This window comes from Taurulus bubalis, assembly GCF_910589615.1.
Source record: "Taurulus bubalis genome assembly, chromosome: 1".
Classification (NCBI taxonomy): domain Eukaryota; kingdom Metazoa; phylum Chordata; class Actinopteri; order Perciformes; family Cottidae; genus Taurulus; species Taurulus bubalis.
The window spans coordinates 26,474,517-26,488,581 of NC_136589.1; the positions used below are offsets into that span (position 1 = coordinate 26,474,517).

A 14,065-nucleotide genomic window follows, 5' to 3' on the forward strand; every position below is an offset into this window, starting at 1 on the left:
GGGAGAAGAGATTGTTGTGGTTTTGATGTTGGGAAAATGTTGTATTCTAACGTAGTTCGGAGAATGGCTGCTAGCGCTGGCTATTTAACCACAATAGCAACCACTTTTTAAGTCCGGAACAATATGTGTCGGTTCTAGTTACAGACGTCAAGAAAAGATGGCATTGAACGCTTGGTCAGATTGTAAATCTTGTTTACTTATTCCACTACATTGTATTTAGCCAAAGTTCTTATATAATTGCAGGTTTTTTTCTAGCCAACAATTTATAGTAATAATAATAACCGTTCCATTACTCACTAAAATATACAAATATACATATATTAGTCTAGTGTACACTGCTAACTTATACTTGCTGACAGTGCTGCTATTAACCACACCACAGTCAATTTACCTTTTCCCTAAATGCTTTAATTTCTTTTTTTATGTTATGGTTATGTTAGTTTGACATACCTCTTATTATTTATACTTGCTCTACTTATCTTTACTACTGCTGCCCTGCAACAACAGAATTGTCCCCGCTGGGGGTCAAATACATTTTATCTGGTCTAATTAATGAATGAATGATACTTATATACATATCAAATTCATCTTTACATTTGACACTATGCTAATTTGACACACTATGCTAATGTTCTGGAAACTAGAAAAAATAATGAATGAAAAAAAGGTGTTTATATTCCTGAAATGTATAATATTATAATATATATATATATATGAAACATGAAACATGCATAATTACCATGTGAACTCCCACCCGACAAACACACACACACACAAACACACTGCGCTCTCTAACCCCCCACACCCCTGTGTACACCGTGTCTAATGTCTCCATTCACATTACTGTACAATACCCTGAGAGCACTCCAAGAAAGCGGAGAGACCACTTCCCATTCATCTATAAGGGACCATACATTCACGGCACAATAATGTTCACTCAGAGATGGGCTGAGAAGAAAGATCCTCACTGATACACATGTTCCAATGGGATTTCACTGTGAGAAACATACCCCTGATGGAGTGAGAGGACCTAATGCTAACTGCAGCAGTAGTTATCCTATGGCCTTATGCTCTGGCTGACAGCTATATCTAATTGGCTAAACTGCCTGGGTTTGTTTGTGGGGCTCTGAAGGGTCTGGATGCTGAACTTGGAGACAAAGGACAGATTGAGATGCGTGCACTGATAGCGTTCTCACCAAAACCGCAACCCCTGCCCCCTTTAAATCAGCCGAGAGAGGGAAGGCGTGAAGGATGGATAGAGTGATTTGCCCTCTTTTATTTCACAAGCGCAGGGGTCTGTTTCAATGTGGGGCCATACACTAAAACCGCATTGAGCTCATAGGGGGGTGACTCATTGCCACCTACTCCCCACTTTATCACTGGCTCCACAATGAGAGCAAAGGAGGGGGGTGACAGAAGGCTTGTTCTCCCCACCTTTCAGCCTACAGGACGGGAGAGCGGCTCTATAGCAGTGCTAAGTGGCCAGCTCTGTTTCAAAGGGGCCTGGCTGCAATCTCCTGGGAGCAGACCTGGAAGAGTGATGCACCTGTCTGGAGAGCTGAGCATTGGTCTGACAAAAAGGCTGAACACTTAGTTCTGGGAATGTGCAACATTTGGCAAATAGTGACTGGGGAAAAGGAGAAAAACAGATGGATAGATGGATAGATGGATAGATAGATAGATAGATAGATAGATAGATAGATAGATAGATAGATAGATAGATAGATAGATAGATAGAGACAGACAGAAAGACAGACAGACAGATTACAGAGACTAGCTTGCGTTTCTTACCTCTCCATACTTGTTGAACATGCGTATGATCTGGTCGATGATGTTAAAAATATTCCTCCAGTCAAAGTTGGGCATGTCCGCCTCCCTGTATTCCTCTGGACCGTTGTACAGGAAGTTAAGAATGTGTTTGGTGGTAAAGTTACTGTCCACCAGGCTATCGTCCATGAAGTGCATCACTGTCGGGTTTCTCAACGTGTCCTGCAGCGATTGAGACAGAAAAAGACTTAATGCGTGTAATATAAACAAATTACATATGCATGAACAAGTGTCATTTAGTTAGTTGAATATGTATTAAGGAAAGTGAAACAGACCTTTAGGTTTTAAGACATAAACATTATTCATTTTCAACAAATTTAATGCAATTTCAAAATGTTTGCTCCGTGTTTTTGCGAGGAGTATTGCATGGATGCTGATTGTCTGGAGGCTGCTGTTGATAAACTCCTGATTGGACGTGGTAAGTGCAACCAACTGCAGCCTTTAAATAGCACTGTAGCAGACAAGATTCTTCCAAGAATGTGTTGCTCGAATTTGGCATAAATCCATCTAAGTGATCTTTGTCCATGTGTTTAGTCTTGGTTGCTTCTAACACTGGTCATGTTATAAGTGAGGGTTATTCTACTTTGGTAGTCAGATGATCTTTTTAATCTTTTTTAATGTTTGCATTTGTTTGAATGTGCAGTATTCCTACCCTGATCATGTTCATCTGTAAACTGTTGTTGAAGAAAGTCCAGAGTTGAGGCCCCAGCTCCTCCCAGGCCTTGGCCATGTTCTGCAACCTCTCTAACTCCTCGAATGTTGTATTGGCCTGCAACACGCACACACACACATGCGTGCGCACACACACACACACACACACACACACACACACACACACACACACACACACACACACACACACACACACACACACACACACACACACAATATCAAGTCAATGGAAGTTGATGTAAAATAGTGTCAAGCAGTTAACAGCAGTAAGATCCATGAAACGGGATCTGAGCTCTAAACTGCAATACTCTTCAAACACCAGAGGTTATAAACAAGAAGACACTCATATTAGGTAATTTTGTTCTCGGGAGGAGGTCGCTAAATTCTCATTAACGAAAACTTGAGATTTAATTTGTCATTAACACTTTTTGCTTTTATCACTGCACCCTCACATTCAGTTTATTGTTTAATTCTCCCCTCGTCTTCCCTTCCTCACATTGCAGCCGATCTCCCCTCAATCCCCCCACCCTCCTCGGTAGTCAGCTCATTCCTAAGAAGGGTGGGGGCTTGGAATGGACGCACAAAAACAGATACGTAGAGCAATGAAATTAAAGAAATGGAGAAGGAAAGAGAAAGTGAGTATAGAGACAGAGGGGTGAGGGGTCGGGCTGGAGGTGGTCTCTCTTACTCTCTTTAATATCTTGTGGACGGCAGGGGAGTCGGGAGTGTACAGGATCTTTCCCATCAGCAGGGGCTTGACTGAATTCCAGACAATTTTTGTGACAGGGTTGGACTCCAGTGTCTGCATCAAGGCGTTGCAGGAGGGAGCTAATGGAAGAGCAATTGCACAAACAACAAGATTAGAAGAAGATAAAAAAAGATAGACACTACCATGTGTAGATAGAGATAGTAAGAGGTATAAAGCATTATATTGAACTTTTATCCTCCAGACTTGGGTAGCATTCAGATACTATCAATTTAGTTAGAAACAGCGAAGGATGCTAAAATAGTTACCCAGTGCTTATCCAACAGCTTTATGGTGATTTCTAGTCTTGTATATGTTTTTTTTCATAATTCAGATAAATTGCATTGGAAAGTATCACTTTAATCTTGAGAAAATAAGATCCGACACTGATGTTGCTCAGAATTCATTAGAAAAATGATATATAATCCCACAAAGAAACCACTTGTTGAAAAAATATGCAAATAGAATTGACATATTGATGACATATGTTGTCTGTTTGATGGATGACCATGGATGGACAACAATAACTTACTCTCAATGAAAGAAGCTTGTGTTGACAACAGACCTTATTTCAGGCTTCTCACCAAAAAAAACATTGACTTTGAGATGAGGGAACCCAAAGTGTAAACATGCTAACTCATTCCTGCACCACTCTATAGAAAAAGCTATACAGGATATTTCATTTGCAAACTCTATGCCCCAAAGGATTGAATGATGACATACCACTGCATGCCATGCTCCGAAAACTCTTATAGACCTTCTTATTGTACGCTCGAGATAAAAGCAATGCATATGACAACACAACTCTGAATGACTTATGAAAGCTGTATGGCCGATGTTTTCAATCTTCACAAATGCAATTTCTGGAAATATTATTGTAAATAGATATGTATTGTGGTGTGTGGCTTGTTTGTTTTCATTCCTTTTTCTTAAAAATGGATCTTCATGTGGCAGATTGTACACATGCTGCTGTCAATTATTAAGAGAATAATTGTCCCACCTGTGCACACAGAATGGAAGTGTAAAACACTCTTGACAGGTTTAGAGGGACTGAAACGTTAGTATGATCGATAAATTCTGATGCTTAGCGAGAGAAGTTTGCCTGATCTTCTTTTCCCGAGCACATACAGTACATATGCTATATAATTGAGACTTGTATAGTTCAACACCTCTTCACTTACTGGCAGTTTCGTCATAGACATAGTTGTGGTTCTTGGTTGCATTGACCCCCAAAAACACCTTGTAGTTGTTGTCCTCATACCAGTTGAAGGACAGGACCCTGGAGCCGCCTCCCTCCGGGTATCCACAGAAGAGGCTCGACACACCGGACATCAGCTGTGTGAATGAGGAGGGACCCCCGCTTTGAAACATAGAGGAAACCGCCTTCAGGAGCTCCTGAGAACTCGTCCGGTCCATCAGCTGTAAAAAGTCAGAGATATACTTGAAAGAGAGTTGAAAGAGAATCTCTCAGTGATCAATGTACCTGTTAAATTGAAACATTTCAAAACCTTCATTAGATCCATCTATTGTCCATAACAATAGCAGTGTTTCTGTTTAGGTTTGCATTCTACCTACATCCTTTGCTTTGTGTGTCACACGTCTGATGTACATAGAGCGGTTAGAATTTTGAGTTTTATAACATAAGTCGAAACTCAACACAGAAAAAACACATGTTATATTAAATGAACAGGACTAAACCTGCGAGTGGCAATCTGAAGCTGTACAGTCCATTTTAGTTTAGTATGTTAGCATGAAATAATTGCTAATAAGTTTTCAACACAAAACCACAATGTAGGCTACATCAGGACATCATAACTTTTGCCTGGAAGATTCACCATATGTGGACCCTGAATGTCTTCACCAAATATTATGAGAATTCATACAGTAGTTAGTGAGATATTTAGTAGTATCTCAGTAAGTAGCATAGCTAAAATATTTAAAAAGTACAAAAAAAAATCTCTTCTCTTTAATTAACTGTCCTCATGTGCTAACACCAAAAACAAAAAGGTGCTGTCAGACTTTAAATTACAACTCATTCTCTTCCAAAAATCATTTGACCTCAGTCTGTTAAACAGTATACCCACACTAGTTTGTTTATTAAGTGCCTTAGCTTGCCACCTTAACTTTTTTTATTATTTGACTCATGTCTCATCATTATCTTTGCCAACCAGGGATAGACACCAACCTATCTCCAACGGGATAAATACATGTTGAGGATTGCTATAAAGCCTAAATAATTAGCTTCACACAGTTTGACCTCTTGTCAGATACATATCTACAGGTCAGGGATATTTATGTCCTTCATATTTGTCCGTACTGTGCGAATAGCATAGCATAAACGATTACTAGAAAACAATAGTTTGAAAGATAAGCAAACAAGTTGGACGGACGCCTCTCCTCTCACATGGACTAAATATCCTCCAATTGATTGAACAAAAATAGCTTCATCCAAGTGTATTTCTCTCCGGTATGTATAATTTCCTTTCTAAAGAAAGAGCGAGGGGGCTGTCAATAATTTTAGTTGTTTGAGTTGTTTTTGTGCACAAATCTGATAAATGACTGTTGCAAATATTTAGATGACCTCATAAGGGGTCATATTTTAGGTGGAGTTGAATTCTTCTAGTAATATTTGTTCATAAGGCTTCATCTTTACATCTTCATTAAACTAGCTCTACAACCCCCTTACCAGGTTAAATGAAGATTATATTGTAACATTGATAATCAAAGTGGTTTCCGGTCAGTGATTAAAATGACTCATTGCTTTTCTATGTCCAACCCCCAAAGCAACCTTTTAAGGGTGAACACACACACACACACACACACACACACACACACACACACACACACACACACACACACACACACACACACACACACACACACACACACACATTGAAAGGAAGGAGAGGTGGGTAATGAGAGCATTTGGCTCGCCTTTTTGTCACCACAGTGATACAAAGGACCCACCTACAGGATGTGTCACCTCAAAGGAATGTCTCTCTCCCTTGACCCCTCCCACCCCCCTCTCTCTCTCCCACACCCTGGCTAAGGTGATGATGGGATGCACTACTCCCTGGGACATACAGTGAACGTGCAGAAACACACAACTCAAATCCAGTCACTCTGTCTCTGTTCTTGTGGGGTTGTGTGTGCTCGTCTTAACTAGTTTGTAACTAAAACAGCACATACCAAGATTTGTGAAAAAAAGTATCTATTCTATTTCTTTGCCATGTCTATTCAGTTCTATTCTACCCTGTTCTGTAAAATATGACAGATTACATAATATATATATCATATTTCTTTGAAATATATGTGTAATATTCTGTTCTATGTATCTATTCAAATCTATTTTATTAATCTACAATATCTATTTTATTTATCTATATATTCAATTTTATATCTACAATATCTATTTTATTTATCTATCTATTCAATTGTATTTATAGAATCTATTTTATTTATCTACAATATTTATTTTAATTATCTATATCAATTATATTGAAGTCATCTGCAATATCTATTTGGTTCTATTCTATTCTGTTATTTTATCATATATTATATTTATCTATAATATATATTGAACAATATGTATCTATAACATCTATTTTATGATATATTATATATATATATATCTTATTTTTTTAATATATATATATATCCTCTATATATACTGTATTCTCTAATATCATATTCCATTTCTGTTCTTTTTGGTTCTGATTTGTATTACATGTATTAATATTAATCTGACTACTGTTGTCTTTAATTGTCTTTTTGTCTCTGTTGTCTTTAATGTCTTTTTTATATTTATCTTGTTTATTGTATACTGTGTATGTATATAAGTACGAAGAGCTGCGTGAAACCGGAGTCAAATTCCATGTATGTGTAAACATACATGGCCAATAAAGCTGATTCTGATTCTGAATTAAATACAGTGGTAAAGATACATGCTATGCTACATGCCAGCACACACACATGAATGTATGTATGTAAACATGATGCACATACACACATTACAATGACACATCAGCGCGTGTACAGTTCACATGAAGGTTGTACACCCCCCCACCCCCCACACCCCACATTGTTGAGACCATCACTCAGCCTCCTCTGTGAGCAATTCTTAAACTGGGAGCAGCGGAAGAGACGAGTTTCCTGCAGGGCTAAAAATATTGGTGCCTCTGATCCTGCAGAACTGAGGAGCAGAAGAGAGGAGCAGGAGCCAGGAGTGAAAAGGGATTGATGTTCTTTGGAACACTTACAACTTGGATCTTCTCCGATGTCGCCTTAAGAACCCGACCCCAGAGGTGCAGGTCAATCCCCTCTGAGCTGTTGTCCATAACCTGAGGCATCTGGGCAAACAAAGTCACAAGATCAGTCAAGTCAGCAATATTTATGCTGCGTCTTAAAAAAAACAAGATGAATACAGATAAATAGAAGAGGTTGAACACAATTAGCTCTTTGTTCTTCTGTATTATAACCCTCTGTGAGATGTCCCATGATGACCTTAGACGGATAAACATTCATACCTTTCAAGAAACCTGTGAAACAGCAACCCTAAATTCCTAGAAACCGAGTTCCAAGAAATTTTTGTCACAAAGAGGAATCCATTTTTTTGTCTTTACCCAGATAGTACAACCAGCAACATCTCACTATCCATTCTGCCTTCTTTTTTTTGTCACACAATGTAGGTCTCGTCTGTATTTATGGAGGAAATTAAACTTGAACTGTATCAGTTGATCGATGTTAAAACACGCTTCCGTTAAACCTCATACAATTATTTTATCTCGAGAACCCATTAGCAGTAGGCGTTAGAAAAGGCCCGGTCAGAGTAGAGTGCTGAGGGCTACGGAAACACTGAATGCAAAGACAAACACACACACATGCGATATCCTTCCTCCTGCATTCCTTGCTCTTGCATTTCAATGAACGAAGGAAGGAGGGCGGCAGTGTGGGGGGAAAGAGGGAAAGAGAGAAAGCGAGGGAATAGAAAGGGAGGGTGCTGAGAGGCGTAACAAGTTGTTTCAAGGCAGAGGTCACTGTGGTAATGGGCTTTAAACTTAATAGAGCTAATGGGTTAAATGCATAGATCCCCACTAAGATGCTACTGTAGTACTAAATAACGAGGAAGATAAGATAGTCTTGCAAAGTATTGGACGTGTTTGCTATAAGAGTCAAGAAATGTTGAATGATAATCGGATGCCATTTGGTGGGTTGTTTGGAGGCTGTCAAACAAATATGATGAAACCATATCTACACAGTCCCAATTAAGCTATTTTTGAGTAGTAAACCTAAAGATGATTTTTCTGTTTTTTTTTTACTTTGCTTTTGCATTTGTAGTCATGGATATTTCATGCTATAGAGCAAAACTTAACATTATACGCCACGTTTTCAGGAGCTTTACATTTCTTTTTATCAGTTGTGAAAGCACAGTACTTTTCTGGGGAGGTAGTTTAACTGCAAACAAAAGTAAATATTACTAAAAGAGTCGAGAAATAAAAAGATACAAAAATGTCTAGAAATACAGAATGAAAATGCATTAAATAACTTTATAGTCATTGTCATAACATCGTCAATCAATGTTGATCATATTAATTTAGTCTATCAATCCAACATCCATTACATCAAGACTGTGACTCTTTTATGTAAATCCTGCAACTGCTCGAGTCTATTTACCTCAAAAAAGAGGTAATGTAAGACAGTGCATTCCTGTCATGCTCTCACTGATTCAGTCAGGCTCTCTTACGACCAATAACCAGGTGCACTCTTCAGACAGGCACATGTTGGTAATGTATTTATACAAGAAGCAGCATCCCGTCTTACAGAATAACTCACAGACTGAAGGCGGGGTCGAGCTAAGCCCATTAGAAAAACAGGCCAAGAAGGATAATGCCATGAGCCATCACCTGACTCACCTGACAGATATAGAAGAAATTAGAAGGTGTGAAGAGGAAACAAGTTTGGATTAAAGATGTATCTCCTTATATAAAATCTTTACTATTCAATAGATATAAATATACTTCGGAAAGGGGATATACTTCACACATATATTTAAATACATACATTTAAATGTTTTGAAGAATGATCTGTGACTTGTGGTCCTCCTCCTCCTCCTCTATGTTTCTTGCTTTTTGTAACTACATTTGTAAATGATTGTAAACAATGTGCATGAGTTAGTCCCAAAATGAAGCCGGTGACTGAATGAACAGGTCTGGCAGAGCACGCTAGTATCAGCTACTTGGCCTCACATGCAGTCCTGGCATCACCAGCAGCTCTATAAAGAACTTCCAACACATAACATACAAAGAGCTTCCAACACATATGCGGTCACAAGGAAGTACACGATCCAGAATGTGGTTGCATTGCTATATGAAAACAATGTCACAATCTCAACTTTACTATACTATTTTGTTAGAGCAGTGTATAAAACAATATGAAAGGACTTGTTTCCTTGAAGGATAAGTATTGGGGTATTTCATATTTTTCTTATAGTAAGAAAATTCCATTAAAAAGACCAAAACTAACAATGACTTCTGTGCTAATTCAAAGACAGATATATCTTATTGCGTTGTACCATGGGGCGTGATTGTTGTCCAAAAATGATTCAAACCACTGGGTGACATCTTCATTCATTACTATGAAGTCGCCGTCCTGTCACCGTCCTGCTGCCAAGAGCTAGTATGTATGTATGTATGTATGTAGATATATGTATATATACATATATATATATTTATATATATATATATATATAGTGTATCAATTTGAATTGATTGCATCCTTCAGAGAAATAATGACTACCATGTCAACAAAGAAAGTAAAAACAGCGAGGAAAGGATGTGTGGAAGGACCAACATCCACTTTACAACAGGAAGCATATTTTTTTCAAAGCATAATTTACCAGTCTGAAGATTTTGAAGAAGTCCAGGTTAGCATAGAGGATGTCCTCTATCTTCTGCAGCTTTTGCTGGCTGAGGGCGCACATGGCGTTGCGAACCCCGTGGAGCCCCATACGACTGGGGAAGATGATGAAGCGCTCCAGCAGGGCCTGGCTGCAGGCGATGTCTTTCAGCTGCAGGTCTGGGATACCAAAGGCAAACTAGGGAGCATGGAAACAAAAGGAATGCTTGGTTTATTGTGGAATATGTCTAAAATAATCCTTATCTATTATTACAAATACCTCTAAATATTGATTTTAAACCACAGAAATGTTTTTAAGTTATTCAATATTGTTTCGAAATAAGCCAAAATGACCTAATGTCAGTCAAAGCGTAAATTTTTCCCATTCATCCCTCCAAATGGCACCTGTTCTAGTCGGATTTCTGCATTGACGAGCTGGTAGACTATAGACTCCGAGAGACCAGCGTTTCGCAGAAGGAAGGCCGTCAGAACCTCGTCATCCTTCAGAACATCATTTATCTTCAGCCCATGGCCTGCAAGGAACAGCAGCGAAAGTGGAAGGTTAGAACCACTAAAGACCACATAAACCAGACCAGCATCGGGGACCGCACAGAGGAAATGATCCACAGCAAGAAAGATTGGAAGGGATTTTCAGGAAGTTTCAGGGTTGAAAAGGTTAAGGGTGTACAAGAGGATGTGGGTTTGTACGCTTATACGCATATTCCTGCCAACACTTTTTTGGCTCATTTGAATTGAAGTAATATTAAGAACAACCTTTTTAATGTGCGCCTTCAGGCCAAGTCATGAACAATCATGTGCATAGGAAGGACCAACAGAATAACAGGGAAAACAGAGATTATATACACTGTCCTGGATAAATCTTTGTTTAACGGACACATGCTTTTAGTGGTTACCCAAACAATAAGAAAAACGTATACAGTTTACGTCCACCGGTTCATCCAGATCTAACATCTGACAACTCAAATGATGGTGAAAGATAAAAGATTAATGCCAATGTACACAGACTAATTTAGCTAAAATGCTACATAGAAGTGATACGTTTAAAGCCAAAGAGAGAATTTTTAAAACGGATGAGAAAGGCGGTCAAACACAACACACGAAACACCAAGAGAAAGAGGATGTGCAGAAAACAACAAGATATAGAGGTTAAAGTGCTGCTATTGTTTCCTGACTCATTTTCCTAACTTTTGTAAATCACCGTTTTAACAGGAAAGATATGTCCACGTTGGGTTTAAACATTTCTCCCAGAAAGCTACAATCAAAGACAGCTGACTTGTTGAGAGAGAGAGAGAGAGAGAGAGAGAGAGAGAGAGAGAGAGAGAGAGAGAGAAACGACTAACTTTTACTCGCCATTTCAGGGAAGGGATGGCCTGCTGTGTGAACCATTTCTCACATTTGCGCTTTACCTGACATCACAGATGGGTTGTTGCGTAATGTCTCCATGAAGTTTGAGAAGGACGACATATCATGCCAAAGACGGCTGAGCTGCTGGACCTCTGTCTCGTTGAGCAGAAGCTCCTGGACATCAACATAGAACCGGGCCAATCTAGAGCAAGCCGAGAAACACTGAATTAGTCTAATATACTAAGTATTCTAGATTATAAAAAATGTAATTCTGTATAATTGAATTATCGTTTGAATTTAGCAAAACAATTGTCTTTAAATGCCTATTTAATATAAAACATAAGTAAATAAAAAATGACAGTTTCATGAGGTTTCTGGCACTGTGGAGGCTTACAGGGTGCTATGATTGGCCTTACACTGAGTTATTATAGTTCGAGACAATGCCCGGAGACTCTCCTCTGGTTGGATATCTGAAGCACGGGTTGTTGACGTTGCAGAAGATGCCCTGGATCCAGGGCAGAATCCCCGCTGAAGGCATGGCCTTGTTGGGGAAATGACCTGAAGAAATAGACATCACAATTATATAAACTTGAGGGCCGGTGAAGGTAAAGATGTGTTATTCTCCCCGTGAAAGGAAAAGCAGATTCTAGGTGGCACTTTTCATCTTGTTTTTTACAGAATTTCATGAAACTGATTCCTAAAATAGCTTGATATTGAGTTGTTCTTTTTACATTCATGTTGTTGGTACAGTGGATTGGCCTTCCTCAGCCACACCAGACCAATGAATAACAGCACTGGCCAGCAGATCTCAACCAGGAAGCGGACCTGGACAGAAAGAAGTAAAGTGGGAGTTACACAAAGAAATATTTGATCACCTGCACGATCTAATCGGACAAAGCGGCCCTGGAACAAATCCTACCAGTGTGAAGATATTATGTTGGGACTTTATTGATATATATATATATATATATATATATATATATATATATATATATATATATATATATATATATATATATATATATATATATATATATATATATGAAGGCTGTTGGAAGCTGTAGTTTGTGGTGTTTCTATACTTGTTTTGCATTAAGCTGAATTTGTTTATAAGGTCATACAAATGATAATACCTTCTGTCTCTTGCGGAGGGTCCAGTTTTTCCACAGCAACAGGCGGATTTGAGAGCCTGTCTTCATTGCTCCGCAGCTTCACTCCTGGAAGGGGTCATCAGACGGTGACAAACCTGCAGAGAGACAACTCCATCAGTGGGACTCTCAAAGACACTTGACCATCTAGTGGAGGTCGGGAACCAAGCAGTCAGAAAGACGCAGGACTATAGTTACTGGGTCTGGTCTTGAGACCACTTGAATATTGAGTTTTAATTCACTTTTTCTTAATTTTCTGAAATATTATAATGTCATATTTTCCTAGGTTGACCATTGTTTGTTTTTGTTTTGGTAATGTTTGTCTTTTGTCCGTTTTCACGGATTTTAATGTAATGGCATATCTATAAACCAAGCCGATGATCTATGGAAATCTCTTATCAGACACATTTATCATTGTTGCTCTTAAAATGCACCGACTTTGATCTGGTTTTGACCCGAGCTCGACTCAAAATGTACTGTACCGGTTCTCCGCATTAACTTGGATTTGTGGATTTACGTAAAGGTGGTCTTGACTACAACCTTGGACAGACCATCTTTGAAAAACCTCTTGGAAAGCAGACACCCAGCCGAGGTGCTCCTGTGCAAAACACTAACAGCTTTAAGGTTTGTTGTGTAGGCATGTTGACAAAAGGAGGGGATTATTCTACACTGACATACACGTTAATAAAACACCATCACAAATATTAAAATGTATAGTCTAATACCGTTCTGAACAACATATAAACATGAGTTGGTATGTGATTGATAAATCCCAGTTGTACCCACTCTATTATACAAGTGCAATCCAAAAGACAAATTCATGTTTTAGCTGAACACTGAAAAAATAGAATAAAACAACTCCAAACGGCAATAACATAAACAAGTTATGTGCAGATGAGCTCAGAGAATGTCGGGAAATGAAGAGTAATTTGCTCAGAGTGACATGTCCAATAGATTACCCCAGACTGGCAGACTGAGGATGCAGGGACATAAATACTTGTCTAGAAACACAAGAGGACAAAGACGGTGAGACTACAACAGAAGGGTGAAGGGTATCATTATGTCTGACTCCTCTGAAATCACCTTATTACTCAAACAGTAATTACACAGAAAAGGACTTCCTTGCACAAGATTGACAGAAACATGAAGAAATGCATTTTTAAGTAACAGATACAAAAAGCCACGAGGGTAAACACATTTTAAAGAGCATCCACCAGGATCTCCGTTTTCATACCTTTACATTACATTTGCCTGGAAGCATTCGGAGAAACAGTAATTAGCAACCAAACACCTGTCAGCTCTTACAGGATTTTACAACACAGCCTATTTTGTCAACAGAAGAACAAAGCAGTTCCTTACCTCTTATGAAATGATATAAAAGTCGTACGACATCGAGAGAAACAGGTTCACAAAC

At 38.7% G+C, this 14,065-nt stretch overlaps 1 protein-coding gene across 1 annotated transcript in view; it reads right to left on the reverse strand.

Annotated features, from left to right (window-relative positions):
* Positions 1–12,702, reverse strand: part of LOC306733601 (retinal-specific phospholipid-transporting ATPase ABCA4-like) — a gene marked incomplete at both ends in the record, with an annotated part of 32,556 nt that extends 19,854 nt beyond the window's left edge. The window contains 11 exons of the mRNA XM_079214870.1: positions 1,792–1,989; positions 2,480–2,596; positions 3,188–3,327; positions 4,426–4,663; positions 7,504–7,593; positions 10,140–10,337; positions 10,544–10,671; positions 11,566–11,705; positions 11,920–12,061; positions 12,235–12,328; positions 12,637–12,702. Coding sequence (XP_079070996.1) covers positions 1,792–1,989; positions 2,480–2,596; positions 3,188–3,327; positions 4,426–4,663; positions 7,504–7,593; positions 10,140–10,337; positions 10,544–10,671; positions 11,566–11,705; positions 11,920–12,061; positions 12,235–12,328; positions 12,637–12,702 — 1,551 coding nt within the window. The remainder of the gene's footprint in view (positions 1–1,791; positions 1,990–2,479; positions 2,597–3,187; positions 3,328–4,425; positions 4,664–7,503; positions 7,594–10,139; positions 10,338–10,543; positions 10,672–11,565; positions 11,706–11,919; positions 12,062–12,234; positions 12,329–12,636) is intronic.
* Positions 12,703–14,065: the final 1,363 nt, after the last annotated feature.